The 19,844-nt window shown below is 32.3% G+C and overlaps 2 protein-coding genes across 2 annotated transcripts; one reads left to right on the top strand and one right to left on the bottom strand.

Moving 5' to 3' along the window:
- The first annotated feature begins 2,510 nt into the window (after positions 1-2,510).
- Positions 2,511-8,746, top strand: LOC123216248 (MACPF domain-containing protein At1g14780-like). Its single transcript, XM_044636651.1, has 8 exons — positions 2,511-2,810; positions 2,899-3,140; positions 6,171-6,363; positions 6,443-6,517; positions 6,593-6,776; positions 6,861-7,027; positions 7,112-7,176; positions 7,886-8,746. The coding sequence occupies exons 1-8, from the start codon at positions 2,577-2,579 to the stop codon at positions 8,499-8,501; spliced, it is 1,776 nt and encodes a 591-aa protein (XP_044492586.1). The 5' UTR covers positions 2,511-2,576; the 3' UTR covers positions 8,502-8,746.
- A 7,627-nt stretch (positions 8,747-16,373) lies between these two features.
- Positions 16,374-19,529, bottom strand: LOC123215694 (aspartate-semialdehyde dehydrogenase-like). Its single transcript, XM_044635898.1, has 7 exons — positions 18,849-19,529; positions 18,508-18,594; positions 18,377-18,421; positions 18,185-18,280; positions 17,989-18,090; positions 16,814-16,968; positions 16,374-16,724 (listed from the first exon to the last, which is right to left on the bottom strand). Exons 1-7 carry the CDS (start codon positions 19,419-19,421, stop codon positions 16,643-16,645), a joined length of 1,140 nt encoding a protein of 379 aa, XP_044491833.1. The 5' UTR covers positions 19,422-19,529; the 3' UTR covers positions 16,374-16,642.
- Positions 19,530-19,844: the final 315 nt, after the last annotated feature.

Here is a 19,844-nt window from a genome sequence, read left to right as displayed (position 1 = left end):
TTAGTCCCATTCAGGTTTTAAATCCATGGTATTACTCTCAAAAGCAAAATAATTCTTAGGTTTTTTATCTAATTAATTGTCTAACAAAATTAATATGAGACTTAATTTTCTTAAATTATGGACTAATCACATTTTTAATTAATTGTCTAACAAAACTGAGTTGATTCAATTGAAATTTAAATTAAGATTATCCCATTTTTAATTTAAATTTAAATTTGTTTGAATTGAAAAGTTTTAATAGATTCTACTCAAATCTACCCTTAACCACAGTCTGAACTGGGGTTTAGGTTGTCCATTTACTTATAATTGGGACGAAAAGGAGAATCTGCCGACTTTGAATTTTCGTTAATTCTGGTATGTGATTTGAAAGATGGAATATTCAGAGATTCATACGGTGGTTGAATATTCAACACGAAGAGAATAACTGAGATTTAAAAATATGATTAATTTGAGTAATTGGGTTGTCATTAGCTGGAAATTCACCTGATAATGATTTATTTTATATGCAATAATTTATACACAAAAATTTAAGAATTCCACCCTCAGAATGTGAAAGAAAAGATATAATTATTTAAGGAAAAGGGGAAATTAAGCTAAATACCTCGTCTTATTCTAAATTAAACAAAAATATTTATTTTTTATTTTTTAAGTAAAAATACCCTATTTTCAAAGTTTTAAACAAAAATATTCCAAATTTTTTTAAAATGTTAAAACTACTTTTCACCATTTCTATATAAACACTCATTCTCATATTTTTCTCACATTATTTAAATTCTTACTCTCACTTTCAATTTTACTCAATATTTGATACAGTGGATTTGTTCGAAAGAAAGAAAATTCGTACTTTTAAATTCAAATAAAAAAATCAATTCGTAAGAATAAGGTATTTATACTAATTTTAACCCAAAACTTAATTTTATTTATTAAATCTAGTTCGTATATTATATAAAGGGGTTTTTGGACATTTGATAATATATCAAGGGGTTAAATAAATGTTAAAAAATATGGAAGGTATTTTGATATAAACAATGTACGAAAGTTTTAAATAAAATGTAAGAAAAATGAGAGATATTTTGACATAAGACAATATATGAGGGTGTTAAAAATATGTTAGATAAATATAAGGGGCTAAAAAAATGTTAGAAAAATATAAGGATATTTTGATACTAAACAATATATGAGGGTTTCAAGTGAAATTTTAGAAATATATAGAGACATTTTGATATAAACTAAATAAATATAGAGAGTTAAATAAAATATTAGAAAAATATAAGAGCATTTTAATATTAAACAATTTATGAAGGTTTTAAATGAAATGTTATGAGTATATAGAGACATTTTGATATAAACAATATATGATAGTATTAAATGAAATGTTAGATAAATAAAAAAATGTTAAATGAAGTGTTAAAAAAATATGGGAGGTATTTTGATAATAAACAATGTATAAAGGTTTTAAATAAAATGTTAGGAATATATAGAGACATTTTAATAAAATATAAGAATATTTTGTTACAAGACAATATACGAGAGTTTTAAATGAAATGTTAGATAAATATAGACGTTTAAAGAAATATTAAAAAAATATGAGGACATTTTGATTAAAAGTATAATCCATTGAAGTGGTTGAAAAGTTCTCTAACTTCTCAATGTTTATTGAATAAGCCAAGTGAAATCATTTAATTTTGCAATTCTACCTTGAATAAGTCATGAATCTTGTAATCGTAGTATTCATGACTTTGAATGCCTTGTTTCTAACATATAAAATTCAATTAAACCATGATGGATTTGAAATAAATACAAATCGGTGTGTAATCACAAGCGTAGAGATTGAAAATTTTGGGCTCGACTCTATAGTCAAAAATACAATTAAGAACCTATATTATTACCCTGTGATATGCTTGTATAGAAATAAGATGTTTATGGTAGATTGCTATCCTCTTATGGCAAAAGTTTATTCAATAAAACTATGTATACATATAAAATAGATATATAGATAATATAATTAATTTAATTTAAATTAAAAATAAAATAATACTTACCCACATAATTAGATATTATCTATAAACATAAATAAAATATATGGACAAAATATACACATGACGTGTGCACAATTAATTCTCTTGTGGGTTCAATTTTAAGTTTAGTTTATAATATTTATCTTAAAGTATAAGTATTATATTAAATTTCTAAAGATTTAAGCTTGCTAATTCACTAAATTAGCCGACATCAAACTCAAATTTAAGTTAAATGTCAAACTCAAATGGCACGAGGAGGTGGCAATTTAAAGGCCTAATCAAGATGGAACAGAATGGGGGAAACTTAATCAAGTTAATGTTAGCATGTGTGAAAGCTAAAGGTAAACACGCCCAGAAATGGTCAAATTGCTCAAAACAAGAAACGGTATAAAACAACAACGAAACGAAACTTCCCCTTCTTCCACACTTATACCCCTTCTTATACTCCTTTCATGCTAATCAATGACAACCCGCCATTAATATGCCAACTCTTGACCACACACACACACACACATATATCTTCTCTTCATTTCTTCACAAATTTTTCCATCAAAAACCATGAGCATTGGCATAGTGGAAATGGCTCTCAACAGCCTCGGAAAAGGCTTCGACTTAACTTCCGATTTCAGGCTCAAATACTGCAAAGGCAAACACAGATTAATTCTACTCAACGAAACTCATAGAGATCTTGATCTTCCTGGCTTCGGACCGATCAAAGACGTTTCCATCGATATCAAATGCGATAAGGGCGATCGTACTCGTTACCAATCCGATATTCTCGAATTCAATCAGGTATTTTCTTTCTTCATCATCATCATCATCTTCTTCTTCTTCTTCTTCTTCTTCTTCATTGATTCATTGATGAAGTATGTATATTCAGATGGCAGAATTTTTCAACCAGAAGAATTCGGTACCGGGGAAAATTCCGTCGGGGCATTTCAACGCCATGTTTAACTTGGAGAGTGGTTCGTGGGCGAGGGATGCAGCCAACATAAATTATTTGGGACTTGATGGATATTTTATCACACTCTTCAATCTTCATATTGATCGATATCCTCTCCTTCTCTCTGATGAAATTTGTAACGCAGTCCCTTCTTCTTGGGACCCCTGTGCCCTTTCAAGGTAACGTAAGTTCATAATTCTCACGTTGTTGTTATTATTATTATTATTATTATTTATAATTCTTGTTATATTATTTCTAGTAACACCGATTAAAACAACGTTATTTTAATATATTCTAATTAAATTATTCTAAATTTACAAATTTGATAAGACGAACAACCAAGTAATTAAATTAAAAAGAAGAAAGTCCTCCTAACACAATGTTTATAACATTTCACAAAGTAATTACGGCAATTTGAGTGGCATTGACATTTAATGGATATCTCTAGAGAATATGATTGAATTAGAATGGGCTATTTGAACTTAAATTTAAATTAAAATTAAATTAGTATAATTAGAGTTAATGTAAACATTTGAATTTATATCGACTCAAATTGAATTTTAAATTAAATTATTTTTTAAAACAAGTTTAAAATTCAATTAATAATCTTGAATTACTCTTTTAAATTCAAACAAATATTAAACTAAAATTTTTATATTTTAACTAATCGTGAATGGATCTTATTCAAACTTATTTAGTTTATATGATATGAGTATCAAAATACACATTATTTAACTGGACTTTTGACTGCGAAAAGAAAGGGAAAGAATTAGAAAAAAAAAAAATAATTCAGAATTAAAATAGTTTGTTTGGCCCAATAGCCTATAATTACTTGTTTGGTCTTAGGATTCTAGTTTCTTAGTTGACTAGTCAATCTTCATGCGAAATTATAGGAAAAAAGTCAGCTATTTGTTTGATCCCAGCTCACTCATTTTCTGTATTTTTTATCTGAATGGATTTTCTTTTCACACTCACACCGTCTGATTATGCCACATCACATCTCTGTTTATTAATAATTGCCACATGACAGCGGCTTTCTTCCCTTTGAAATATATGACAAATGGTTGATGTTAAGTTGCCAATTTGCTCAAACTCCTTAGGATGGGAATTTCCAAAAAAAAACCCCGAAAATTCGAACATGTCAAAAGAGTATCAACCTATCTGTTGGCATTGAAATTTGTACTAATGCTTGACTGTTTGTGAGATCAACGCAAAAATACGAAGAGACAGATTAAATAATTAAAAGGCCAAAAAACCTATTCCCACTCGAGGTTTAGTAAAAACTCAAACTCTCATTTTTTAATTTTTAAAAACTTAAATATTTATCTTTTTATTGAAAGTTACTGTTAGGATTGAAGATAAAAAAGTCATTTAGAAAAAATATTTAAAAAATTAAAAATTTATTAAATTTTCCCCCTCTAGATTTACAAAATTAACAATTTTTCTTACCCAAAATTGTAAAATGACCATTTCCCTCACCCAATCCTATGTTTCGTACTTTTTAAATTTTTCTCTTCAACCACCTCCAAAACTTTTAGAACTTTCATTTCACCCCCCAAATAGTTTCCACCTATTGCCCTTTTACCGACAACGTCCTCCCTTTATCTTCAACCGTCCCTCTACCTGAGATCGAGTGGCAAGTCAACCTAGCATTTTTCATTAGCGATTTCATTCTCTTCCAGCATGAGGGTGATCCGATTCTATGACCTCTCTTCCTCCTTTCTCTCTTGATCTTAGACAACAACAAAGCATCCGACGACAACACAATTCTGGTGCAATGGCAACACAACTTGGTTCTAAAGCTATGGTTGTCTCTTCGTCTCTATCGACAAAGAGACAAAGAGACGTCTCTTCATCAACGGATCTCTGTCCAAGAAGAGACAAGGACGATGCCTAAGATGTCGTTGTCTCTTCTTCTTTTCTTTAGCTTGTCGTCGTTGCCGTCACCGGAGAGGGAAGAAAGAAAACCTAGGGTTGGGGGAGGGAATGGTCATTTTTCAAACTTTGGGTGAGGGAAATGTTACTTTTTAAACCTGTGGAGAAAAATGTGACAAATGTTTTATTTTTTAATTTTTTTAGTAAATAATAGTTTTACTCCTAACTCTAACTGAGATTTTTTACGAAAATTAATTCATGGATAGGTGTTTAAAGTTTTAAAAGTTAGAGAGTAGGAGCTTGAGTTTTCAGTATACCTTATGTGGGAACAAGTGTTTTGGCCTAATTAAAAGGTTGATTTCTGACATGATTGGCCTACAAATAACAAGGGTCTTTGTGCAGAGTAATTTTATTATTTGAACAATGAAAACAATAGGTTATATTACAATTGAATGTTGAAAAGTGTAGCTCTCCTATCTTTTTCACTATTATAAATTTATGAACAATACTATACGTATCTATTTTGATTATATAAATATATATACATTTATATATGATATCACATAAGTTTGTGTTACTTTATCTTTAATTCAAAATCATCTAATTATATAATATTGTATGTAAGTGTGTACATATTTGTATACTTAAAGTGAGTGCATATAGTTTTATTGTAAATTGATAGTAACAGACATTAGGGTTTTATGTATAACTGTCTTATGAGATGTAGGACTTTGTTATTTAATGCTAGACAAGTTGCAAGAGTTATGATGGATTTGGGCTAGGGCTAAAGTTTATTAGCCAACTTGGCTTGAATGATTTAACGAGCCCAAAATGAACTCACCTAAGCCAAGTTCATGAGTACAAAAAAATTTGTTTCAAATGGATTAAGATGACATTGTTTTGATCAATATACATTAAAATAAAATCGTTTTGATCAATTTTAGCCCAACTATAATATCAAGAGATGAACTCAAGTTTGACTCCTTTCAAGTCAAACTGAATTTGAATTGGTCTAAGAGTAGCTTAAGTTACCCCAAACTCGAGCTCGATTCAATTCAAATTTACTTTGAAGTTAGACTACTGTTTTTTATTTATGACTTCTAGATAAAATTGTATCATACTCATAACTTCCTTATTGAGCAATGGGTTGAGATAATGTTTGTCCATTAGTCGTTGACCACTTCTACAAATGTCTTATCTTAATCAATAAGGAGTCTTGACCGCATAATGGAACTAAAAACAAATAAATTTCACCATCAAATGCATGATAAATTTCTCTCCAACTCACATTCCTCCATGAACAATGTCACCAAAATTGCATTCTTGTTTGACAGATTCATCGAGAAATATGGAACACACCTTGTTGTGGGGCTCAGCATTGGTGGCCAAGACGTGGTGCTAGTCAAGCAAGACAAGTCTTCCAACTTGGAGCCATCAGAACTCAAAACCCATTTGGAAAATCTCGGAGATCAACTCTTCACCGGAACCTGCAGTTTTGCACCGAAGAGTAAAGAACACAAGCACAAGGTCTGCAAATCATCAATCATCATCATTAATACACTAATTTAAATCCCCTTTAACACTTAATTTTTTGCCTGAATTGCAGACGCCAGAAGCCTTCAATGTATTTGACACGCAACCTGTGGCCTTCAACAGCTTCTCCTCCATAAGTTCAAAAGATGTATGCTTGTGTGAACATGCTCAAATTAAGCAGAAATGTTTACCCTTTTAACTAATATTTGCAGAATGGTTGCAGGGAATCAGTGTCATTTGCCACAAGAGAGGAGGTGACACTTCAGCCTGTAGCCACTGTGAATGGCTTCCAACAGTTGCTTCAAATCCTGATGCAATCAATTTCAACTTCATTCCCATCACTTCTCTCCTTAAAGGGGTTCCTGGAAAAGGCTTTTTATCGCATGCCATCAACCTCTACCTTAGATGTATGTGGGTCTTTATTAATTTGCCTTAACCATCTTTCTTAAGATTTTGGATCCTCTAATGAAAATTTGTCTATGGAAGTGCAGACAAGCCTCCTATAGCTGATTTGCAGTACTTTCTTGACTTCCAATCTCACAAAATTTGGGCTCCCGTTCACAATGACTTTCCTCTTGGTCCTTCAAATATGTTCACTCCATCGCCTGCTCTGCATTTCCACATGATGGGTCCAAAGCTGTATGTAAATACTATTCAGGTACATCGATTTAATCGAAAAAAGTTCAAAATTTTCTTTCCAATTTACGGAATTGTGAGTTACAAGATTTATTGGGTCCATCAGGTTACATCAGAGGCCAGACCTGTCACCGGAATGCGCTTGTATCTGGAAGGAAAGAAATGCAATAGGTAATTTTATTTCAATGAAAATTTTCACGTCTGGTACACGGTTAGATATTGTAGATTTATCTCGTCTCGCACTGGATTCTAAACCCTACAAGTAAAAGATAAATCTACTGGTTTTTATGTTGGAATGCATTAGTATTACATTAAGAAGGAAAGAGTATATATAGTATAATGAGTTCAAGATTTAGTGTTCATGTTTTATCAATTGAAACTCAGAACATGTGAAGCCCGTTGATCTACACTTTTAAGTTTGAATGATCCAAGAAAACCCGGGAATCCAAAACCCATTTGAGCATAATGGACTGGCTAAAGGAAGTCAGACCCTTGAGTTACCTATGGGCTAACCAACATCGATGACAACTTAATTATAAAGATAAAGTATTTATCCCACCCAATAGGAATAGGAAGAAAGTATTCTCTAACATAAATTAGGAAATGGACTAATACGAGAATAAAAATAATCCCTAAAAATAAGGATGAGGATAAATAATCCTCCATGCGCATAACCTCCCCGTCTTGTACCAATTTTCTGAAGTATAATTTATAAAAATATCTACTACGCTTGTAATTATTTTCTGCAATATCATTGTTATAATAGTGCCTAAGAGGAAGGGATGAGAAGGGGGACATGGTAAGGGGAGGGGACGAGGGAGAATTATTCTCCGCAGTTAGGCCAGGAAATTTTAAGGATGCATTCTTTTGATATTTGCAGGCTAGCCATTCATCTGCAGCATCTCTCAAACACCCCAACAGTGCTTGAAAACAGGATACACCCCCTACCACTGTGGCGAGGATCAGAAGACATTGCCGACGACCGATTCATTGAACCAATCCATCGAAAAAATTTCTCTCATATATGCACAGCACCAGTTAAATATAATCCCAAATGGACAACCAGAAAAGATGTTTCATTCATTGTCACCGGAGCTCAACTCTACTTACAAAAACATGAATCCAAGAGTGTCCTTCACCTCCGCCTCTTATTCTCCAAGGTCTTGAATTCTTTTATAGTACAATCAAATTGGGCACAAGGGTCTGCCGGATTTTCCCAGAAGTCGGGTCTTTTTTCCACCATAAGTACATCTATTACAGGCCACCAAGTAAAAGAGAAAACGCCAGTTGTGGTGGTGGATTCTAGTGTTTTTCCTTCGGGGCCGCCGGTGCCAGTTCAAACACTGAAGCTTTTGAAATTTGTAGAGACTTCACAGCTGTGTAGAGGGCCGCAGGACAGTCCAGGCCACTGGCTGGTCACCGGAGCTCGGCTAGACTTGGAGAAGGGGAAGATATGTGTTCATGTTAAGTTCTCGTTATTAAACAACTGTGAATGAGTTCAAAAATTCGAATCCCATTTGAGTTTGATTAAAATTTAAAAAGGTTAGTTTTGTTACAGAGCCAGGTGGCTTTCCACCAAATTAAGACGAGAAATGGTGGTGGGAAAGCATTTATTAATTGCAAGCACATGAGAAGAAAATTTGGCCAAAAGAGTGTGAATGTATTAATGGAGTTAGAAAATTGGCTTGGAAATTTGACATCTTTGTTGACTGGAGGGGCGGCAATTGCTTGTAAATACCCCCCTCCTCTCTTCATGTAACATACATATTTCTTCATCCGGAAATCATATTTGAATTACTTTTGCTCTTCTTCTCCTCTCTTCTTACTTTTACTTAAATCTCATTATCCTTACATGATTATTATTTTTATAACACGTTATCAGTACAATCAGCTCAGGTATATTATATATTTCTATTATGTCATTATGCTACTTATATATTATAAATACGGATATCTCACTTGTGATATCTCAATTATCTTTTAATTTTTGTTATGCTCTATTTAATTTTTCTTTATAATTATATCATATTTACAATCCGAAGTTTACAAAATTATAAATCTGGATCTGAAGTCCTGAAACCTTTGAATCTAGACCTGAAATCTGGAATATCATAAATCTGGACCTGAAGTCTTGAAACCTTTGAATCTAGACCTAAAGTTTGAAACCTCATAAATTTGGACTCAAAGTTTTGAACATTATTTGTAACTAGAAGTTTACAAAATTATGAATCTGGATCTATAGCCCTGAATATCATGAATCTGGATCTGAAATCTTGAATATTATTCGTAACCCGAAGTTTACGAAATCATAAATTTAGACCTGAAGTCATAAATATCATTTGTAATCTGAAGTTTACAAAAACCAAGAATCTGGATCAGAAGTCCTGATATTATTTAAATATTCATTTTTATTGTATTCAATTTATTTGAATATTTATTTATTTGCATCTTTAGTTATTTGAATCTTTATTTATCTGAATCTTTATTTGTATTATGATAATTATATCTGATTTACAACCTGAAACTTGTAAAATCGTGAGAATATATATATATATATGGGCCCGAAGTCCCAAATTTTACGATTTGCAACTTGAAGTTTGTAAAATCATGAGAATACATATATATGGGTCGAAAATCCCAAGTTTCATCAAAGTATTTATTTTAGAATAATGATATCACCTTTGCAACCTGAAGTTTGCATAAAGTGTGAAAAATAAGGACTTGAAGTCCAAAATATAATCAGAATACTATTATAACATTCTGAATACTAATTACAAAACTAGAAGTTTTGTAGATAGGGATAATATATGGACCTAAAGCTTCCAAAATTAATCTCAATATTTCTCCTACAAAATCAGCTATTTTGTAAATATGAAATAATATTTGAACCTAAAGTTTCAAAAATTAGCTCATATGTATTGTCTACAAAACCAGAAGTTTTGTAAATATGATAATAATTGAACCTGAAGTTCCTAAAATTGGATAGATAATATTAAATGGGTTTTTTGCATGAGTCTCCACCTAGAATTTATGAGCCTTGAAAACTAATTAAATAAAATGTCTCAGAAGGACAAATACAAGGCTATTATTTTTTTGCATCATGCCCCTGAAGGATTGCAAGCCGAAATATGGATATAATGATAAATCCATTAAATTTGTGGAGAAATTTGAAAGATATATATGAACATCAGATTCAGTAATATTCTCAATGGCTCTAGAATTTAGTATAATTCTGCAATGTTCAGAATCTTTTTCTGAATATGGAAGATAAAATATTCCCCACATTTTATTTTATGCTCCTGTAGTATCAATATCAGGAAAAGAAAATTTTGAATTAATATTTTCTCGTTATATATCGTTCCCTGAAGTGAACGCAACTACCAGAAGTAGTTATCATGAGTATGAGTAACTCGTCCCATAAGTATTATATCGTTCCCTAAAGTAAACGTAACTACCAGAAGTAGTTATCATGGATGTAAGAAATAATAGAAAATCTTAGTCACACCACCAAAACTGGACTAAGATTGAGATGAAGTAAATTATAATGCAGAGTAAACCACAAAACAATAAATGTGGTTATAAATGTCATTGGTGATGTACCTGTAATACACACAAACATTGGGTGGATCTTTATTAAACACCCATAAGAATTAAATTTTTGATAAGTTAGATCTTGTCGATCTAATGATTCTTGATGTTTCAAATCTTTTTTCAAAGAATAACAATATGGGTCACTTGAATAGTGATAAAGATGTCCAAAATTTTTATAAGTTCATCATATATATTTTGGAGTCATAAATATTATTTTATCTTTTAGTATCATATTCTTTTCTTTTCAATATTTTGTGTACGTTATAACTAACGTAATTTTTAAATGAAAGGAAATGGACTCCAAAATTGAAACGTTGACTTCAAAAGCTAATGCGGGAGACATGTGTTTGGTGGATAGTGCAACAACGCACACAATTCTCAAGGAAACGAAAATTTTCTTAACTTTAGCATTAATTGAAACTAAAGTAAATACCATATCAGGATTAATTAATTTGATAGAAGGCTCCGAAAGAGCCACAATTATGTTAAACAATTAGGCCAAATTAAGCATCAATGATACATTATATTCAAGTAGATCCAGAAGAAATCTACTGAGTTTTAAAGATATAAAAAAAAATTGTTTATCATCTTAAAACCATGAGTGAAAATAGTATAGAATTCATTTGTATAACTAGTAATGCCTTCGGAAGAAAGCTTATACTAGAAAAATTGTCTGCTTTATCATCTAGATTGTATTATACAATCATAAAGGCAATTGAAACCTACGCAGTATCGAACCAGAAGTTCGTTGATCCAAAAGCATTTATGCTTTAGCATGATCGTTTAGACCACCCAGGATCTACAATGATGCGTAGAATTATTAAAAATTCACATAGACATACATTACAGAATCATAAAATTTTATTGTCCAGTGAACAATTCTGTACCGCCTGTTCTCAAGGCAAATTAGTAATAAGAACATCCCCCTCCAAAATTGGAGGTGAATCCTTATCATTCCTGCAAAGGATTCAAGAGGATATATGCAGACCCATTCATCCACCAAGTAGGGCATTTCGATATTTTATAGTCTTAATTGATGTATCTGCACGATGGTCTCATGTTTGTTTATTGCCTACTCGAAATATTGCATTTGCTAAACTGTTAGCACAAATTATCAAATTAAAGGTACATTTCACAAATTATTCGATCAAGTCAATACGGCTAGATAATGCTAGTGAATTTACATTCAAAACATTTGATGATTATTGCATGTCTATGGGGATTGAGGTTGAACATCCAGTCCCGCATGTCTACACACAAAATGGATTAGCTGAGTTTCTTATCAAACGACTACAGGTAATTGCACGTACTTTACTACTAAAAAGTCAATTATCTACTTCTATGTGGGGATATGCTATATTACATGCTGCAGCGTTAATTCGCTTGCGACCTTCTTCTTATTATCAATATTTTCCCCTACAATTGGTCCTTGGTTACCAACCCGATGTATTTCATTTGAGAATATTTGGTTATGCTGTATATGTGCCTATTGTGTCTCCTCAACGCACAAAAATGGGACCCCAATGTTGTTTGGGAATATATGTTGAATATAATTCACCATCCATTATCAAGTACTTGAAACCATTCACAGGTGATTTTTTTACTACACGATTTATAGATTGTCACTTTGATGAGACAACTTTCCCCCTTTTTAGGGGAAAAGAAAATGTCTCATGACGTTAGGCATGAACTTACTTGGTATGTACTTACCATGTCTCATTTAGATCCTCACACATCCCAAAGTGAAACTGAAGTGCAAAAGATAATGCGATTACAAATTATTGTCAACCAAATGTCTGATGCATTTGTAGATACGATAAAAGTGACAAGATCACATGTTCCAGCTGCTAATACACCAATAAGAATCAATGTGACTGCTAAACAGTCCATTCGAGCCGTAACTGATTAATCTACTACACGCCGGAAGCGTGGTAAACTTGTTGGATCGAAAGACACTGTTCCTTGAAAAAGAAAGACAAATAATCAAACAAATATCAATTATGATGATCCTAAGATAATTGAAAAATCCACACTCTCTAATTTTCCTCTGGAAGAGGTTATGGTCCCTGAAGTGGCACAAACCCCTGAAGTGATACAAAATCCTAAAAAACAGGAAAATGAGAATATTAAAATATCTTTAAATTATGTTCATACACGAGAGATGTGGAATCGTGAAACAATTATAATTGATGATATATTCTCATTTGCAGTAGCTATTGAAATTCTGAATGATGATGATTTTGAACCACGTACTGTGGTTGAGTGCAAACAAAGACATGATTGACCTAAATGGGAAGAAGCAATTCAAGCAGAATTAGCTTCTCTAGCAAAACGTCAAGTGTTTGGGTCTGTAGTTTCAACACCTCAAGATGTACAACCTGTTAGATATAAATGGGTATTTGTGAGAAAAAGAAATGAGAAAAATGAAATTATTAGATATAAAGCTAGACTTGTAGCCCAAGGCTTTTTCCAAAGGCCCGGTATAGACTTTGATGAAACATATGCACCTATGATGGATATAATCACATTCAGATATTTAATTAGTTTAACAGTCTCTGAAAGACTGGATATGCGTCTAATGGATGTAGTTACTGCTTATTTGTATGAAAATTTAGACACTGAAATTTACATGAAACTCTTTGAAGGATACAAATTGCCTGAAGCAAAAAAGGTCAATTCAAGAGGTTTGTACTCAATTAAATTACAACGATCATTGTACGAATTAAAACAATCTGGATGTATGTGGTACAATCATCTCAGTGAATATTTGAAAAAAGAGGGTTATGTGAATGACCTTATATGCCCATGTGTCTTTATCAAAAGGTTAGAATCAGGATTTGCTATTGTAGCAGTTAATGTTGATAACATGAATTTAATTAGGACTCCTAAAGAGCTCTCAAAAACTGTCGAATATCTAAAAAAAGAATTTGAAATGAAAGATTTTGGGAAAACAAAATATTGTCTCGGCCTGCAGATCGAGCACAATTCAAATGGAATACTTATCCATCAATCAGCGTATATTGAAAAATTATTAAAACACTTTAATATAGATAAGGCTTATCCTTTGAGCACCCTAATAGTTGTACAACCTGTTGATCCAAAAAATGACCCATTTCGTCCTAAAAAAGAAGATGAAAAGATACTTGGTCCTGAAGTACCATATTTTAATGTCATTAGAGTCTTATTATATTTGGTCTAATGCACGAGACCGGATATATCCTTCGCAGTTAATTTATTGGCCCGATTTAGCTCTCTACCAACCCGTCACCATTAGAATGGAATCAAACATATACTCCGTTACCTATGTAGAACTAGAGATTTGAGATTATTCTATTATGTTAAATCCCCTAAAAATCCTAATTTGGTTGGATATGCAGACGTCGATTATCTTTCTGACCCCTATAAGGCCCGTTCACAATTAGGATATGTTTTTACTTATAATGACACAGCTATATCATAGCACTCCACCAAGCAGACCTTGGTTGCAACTTTTTCAAATCATTCAGAAATTTTAGCTCTCCATGAAGCCAATCGAGAATGTATATGGTTACGGTCTGTCATCCATCATATCCGAAATGCATGCAATCTTCCTTCTACAACAGACACTCCTTCCATATTATATGAAGACAATACAACATGTATAGCCCAAATTAGAGGTGGATGCATCAAAGGAGATATAACCAAACATATCTCATGGAAGTTCTTTTACACTCATGAGCTCTAGCAGAGTAAAAAGATTGATGTCAAGCAAATAAGATCCAGTGAGAATCTTGCAGATTTGTTCATTAAGACACTACCGACATCAACATTTGAGAAGTTAGTGTATAACATTGGTATGTGACGGCTCAACAAGCAACCAATTTAATCCTACTACAAAGAGGGGGAGCGTTCATCAGGGAGAGCATTCATCAGGCAAAATTTTAAAGTTTATCAAATATTGGACAAAATGTGCACTGTACTCTTTTTTCCTTCACTAGGTTTTGTCCCACTGGATTTTCCTAGTAAGGTTTTTAATGAGGCAGTTTAAGTACGTCCAATGCCAACTTACAAGATATTTAATAATTATATTTCTTTGCTTTAGTTTTTATCTCATTGGATTTTTCCTTAAAAAAGTTAATATAATTATCTGTAAGTGATGAAAATCCAAGAGGGAGTGTTACAGAGTCAGGTGGCTTTCCACCCAATTAAGACAAGAAAAGGTGGTGGGAAAACATTTATTAATTGCAAGCACATGAGAACAAAATTTGGCTAAAAGAGTGTGAATGCATTAATGGAGTTGGAAAATTGGCTTGGAAATTTGCCATCTTTGTTGACTGGAGGGGCGGCAAATTGCCTATAAATACCCCCCCTCCTCTCTTCATGTAACATACACACTTCTTCGTCCAAGATTTGCTTCTTGTCTCCTCGCTCTTGCTTCTTTATTCCTTTTGTCGTGGCTTTGGTTTAATAAAATCATAATTCTCATTTTGCAATTCAATCACTTTGTCATTTATTCTATTATATTTATAACAAGTTTGAAATTAATAAATTGATTTTTTAATTCAATTTAAAATTAATTTAATTCTAAATTTAATCTAAATTAACTTGAATATAAATATCCAAACTAACTCTTGAACTTGAGTTTTTCAATTCAAACTTTCAAATCTAATTCTAGTTAAGTGCCAGATTTTTTTTGAACTTGAAATAATAAAATTACCTTAATTTTATAATACTAAATCTTAATAATGCTAGATTTTTTTTGAAATATTATCTTTTATTTTTAATTTATTCTGTAATATCTTAATGGATATTTTTTATTAATAAAATAAATATCGGCAAATAATAAAATTAATATGTTATATGATTCAATGATTTAATTAATTATTTTATTTTTAATTTAAAATTAATCAATCAAATAACATCACATCAATCTATCGTTATTGTTGATTGTATCTGTTTTTAAGTAATGAAGTGTTATCGTATTTTATGTAACCTATTAATTAAAATTCGTTAGATATAATTATAATATTTAATGCTATGAAAAGCTTATTATATTAACATGTCACAAAAAAACGGTTAAGCACTGTTTAATTATGAAATAAAAACTCATGAAATAGGTAAAAGGAAAGGAAGAAATAAAATTCACAGGAGTTGAAAAAACTAATAAAATATTAAAATTTAAAAAAGAAATTAGATTTGAGCTTCTAATACACCTATAAAACTTTATAATTAATTAATTAATTAAAAATAAATAAATAAATAAAAGCCATATCCATATAAAACCAATTCTTTAACATATTTCCCAACAGCTAATTGTCCTACTCTCCACTGCCGGATGAAGGGGAACAAGATAGCCAGGACTATATAAGAACAAAAACAAAGGTTTAAAACAAAATACGATACTAAAAACCTTATACATAGGAGAGCAAAGAGTTGTTACCACAGGACAAGAACTTAATATACGAATATATACAAGAAGAAAAAGGACAACCCTTCAGTGACAATGTTCACCCAACTCAAACAAGCTTGACCTGGAACTGAGTAATATGGATTCAAACAGAGCTTAAATTAGCCCTTATTTGGGCACTTGAATCAACCACTAGAAATGAGTTATCAAAAACAGTTTTAAAATGCAATCTTAAAACACAAGTATATCATGGCAAATACACCTCAAATGAGCAAGATAATATTAGTACTTGCAGAATGGCACAAAGTTGAATATTATTATAAGCACTTAGCAGGAAGAGATTGACAAAAGCAAAATAATGCAGTACTTTCAATTCCAGCTAAGCTAGGGCTCTCACAAGTTAACTAGATTATTTTAACAAAATTTCCGACAAACTTGAAAGGTTTAATACACATAATCATAAGCACAATATTATGCAAAAATACCGCGCAGCTTGGTAAGGCCTGTATGTTTATACTACAAAAACTGGTAAATTTTGTTCGATTTCATCACACAAATAATACCCACATCTAACGACTAGATATAATAAATAGCTCATAACGATTTCATCTCACCACTCGAAGCGATCTATCAGATGAAACTTAGGAACTAGAAGGTCAACTATAGCAACAACTCGGCAATCTGAACAGCATTAAGTGCGGCTCCTTTGCGTACTTGATCGCCACAGACAAAGATATCCAACCTGTTTCAAATTTCTCCATCAGTACGATGGTTTGCGACTAAAAGTTCAATGTGACTCTAATTAAGAAAGATATGGCCCAAGACTATTACCCGAGATTGCCATCTTGAGAAACATCACGGCGAATCCTGCCTACTGCAACATCATCCTTGTTTGATACTTCCAATGGTGTAGGAAAGTGATTGGATGCTCGGTCATCAATAACAACTACTCCTGGTGCATTCTTCAAGATTTCCTTAGCCGTGTCCTGGAAATCATTAACTTAACTAAGTTAAAAATGTTTACCGGTTAAAAAAGAAGGTTCAGAATTTTATCTTTAGTCAAATAAAACTTTAATTTTTAATAACCAAGTAGAATGTGGAAACTGGAAACCATTTACAGTAAGAAACCTTTCAGAATAGTTTCAGTCAATAGGAGAAATTCGCTACATTAAAAGAATTTTTGTTACACTTCTACTACAAGATCACTTCTATTTAGGGTGTCAAAACTATCCTCTTGGGCAGGTGAAAAATCAATGCAATGCTGCAAATTAGAAAACTCGATACAGAAGAACAAAACAGAACAAGACTAGGGAACAGAGCCTGGATGACCTTCTAAACAGAACATAAAATTCATCATTAAAGAAAGTATAAGGGCAAAGAGACTAATTCCAACCACATCAACAGAAGATATCCTCATACTAAATATTTTTATAAAAAATTTTCAATAAAAAGTTATCTTCTCTCGCACTTAAAACATTAAATAGCTCTTCAAAATTCAAATTTTAAACTATCTGTCCTACTACTAAAAAATCCTCTCAATTTTGATAAGCTTGGTCTGTTATTATACATAAGTAGCCATGATTTGTATTAATCCCGCATCCTTTTTACTCAATAATCCTATTTTTCTTACAACTTCTTATTCACAAGAATAATGTGTAATTTTATTTTCCTTTTCAAAAATTAAACACCAAAAGACATGAATGATTTCTCAACTCAAAGGCCCATCCATCAAAATCACAAGATGATTTCTTAGAACCAATGTTGCTAAATGTTATGCACATGGATATGCCCTATATACGCTCCATAGGGAATGACAATGTCTAACAATCAAGCACTAATACATTATCTACTTTATGTTAAGACCATTATGTCTCCCACTTACTGATTAAAAACAATAGAAAATATGGGCAAAAAAAAAAAGGTCTTATAGATTGATACTATTAGTAAGAAAATCTAACCGAAAAATTAACTCAAGCAACATTGTATTTTATTAATCATTATATTACCTCATCAAGGGGCTTCTCAAATTGAAGATTCACACTCTCGGCATGCGCACGCATGATGGGAACTCGTATGCATGTAGCAGTCACTCTTACATCCATGTCATTCTACAACATTAAATTTAGACATAACATTTCAACAAAGGCTAAACAGGCTTTTGATATAAAACATGAAGCAAAAGACCCAACTATGAAATCTTACCCAGATTTTCCTTGTCTCTTTTACCATTTTCATTTCCTCTTCATTGTACCCATTTTCAAGAATAGGTGCATTATGTGAGAACAAATTAAAAGCATACTGCAAAAATCAAAAGTTCCCAAAATGTTATCATTCGAAACTTGATGATGACAACGAAATACAGGAAACAATCTCTGAGATTCAAGGTTTAAATACCTGTTGTTTAAATATATTACAAGTTGGAGGCTTTCCTTCCAATACCTTAAAAAAATAAAAATCAATTTATAATGCATATAACAAGAAAATCTTACACATACAAGGTTATGAAATGGGTTAGATTATAAAACCTCACGAGTTTGCAACTCAAGTTCTTCCATTGCAGCAGCACCAGCACCACTAGCTGCCTGATATGTACTAACCACCATTCGTTTTACCTGCAACATTACAGGCACAACACTATAGCTTTAAACAAAACAAACTAACAATCCACAGGCAACTCATTGATTCATCAATAAAGATTTAAACTTACAATTCACCAGGCCTTTAATCTACCCAAATTTAGACCTTCCATAAAGGTAAAACCAAGCCATGTAAATAAAACCAAAACAAGAACAATCCAACAGCACATTCATTCAACAAAGATTCAAACTTTCAACCCAAAAGCCCATTCTATAAATTTTTTTAATACCTTGGCATGGCGATGAAGAGGCGTGGCAGCCATTAAACAAATGATAGTAGAACAATTGGGATTAGCAATCAATGCACCCTTCCCATTCCTAACCTTAATCCCACTCATGGCTTCAGGATTAACTTCAGGAATCACAAGGGGTACATTTTGATCCATTCTAAAAGCCGAACTATTATCCACCACAATGCTACCTTTCTTAAACGCAATGGGTCCAAACTCTCTACTAATCGACCCACCAGCACTAAACAGTGCAATATCAACACCATCAAAGCTATCTTCTCTTAGTTCTTCAATTGTATAGGTTCGGTCCTCGAAATTTAGCTGCTTTCCGGCAGAGCGCTTGGAAGCTAACATTTTGATGGAGCGGTAGGGGAAGTCACGATCAGAGAGGACGGAGAGGAACTCTTGGCCGACGGCGCCAGTGACACCGACGACAGCCAAGGAGGGGCCGGAGTCGTTAAGGGCCATGCGGACTTTGGTGAAGATGGGTCTGGTTTTGCGTCTGGAGAAGGTGGGGAGCTTAGAGAGGAAGTAGGTTTGAGTTTGGTGTGAAGTGAAAGCGGTGGCGGCCATGGGAGGAAGATGCTTCAGAGAGAGATGGTGGAGGCGGCTGTGAGTGACAGAATGAAAAAGGGTTTGTCTGCGAGTTTTGAGAGCGGCTGCTGAGAGTTTGTCCTATGTTTATATTTAGTTTGGATTTGGACTTTGGAGTCATTTTCTTTTACTTTATTTATTTTTTAATGGCCAAATGAGTATTTCCCACCTTAAGTATGTTGGAATCTCAATTTTTTATCTGTTAACTATAAAAATCTTATTTACTCACTATAAACGGTTAAAATTAATGGTTTAAATAGTAAAATTATTATTTTATCTATAATATTAAAAATAAATTAAAATTTAATCTAGTTTTTCTCTCTAATCCCTAAAAACTAACCATCTCTCCCTAGACGAAGTTTTAAAAAATAGTATTCCCCCCCCCCCCAAGGTTTAGCTTTC

This window comes from Mangifera indica, chromosome 5 (assembly GCF_011075055.1).
Source record: "Mangifera indica cultivar Alphonso chromosome 5, CATAS_Mindica_2.1, whole genome shotgun sequence".
NCBI classification, from domain to species: Eukaryota; Viridiplantae; Streptophyta; class Magnoliopsida; order Sapindales; family Anacardiaceae; genus Mangifera; species Mangifera indica.
The sequence above is the reverse complement of the archived record's forward strand: the minus strand, read 5'-3'. Positions and strand labels throughout refer to the sequence as shown.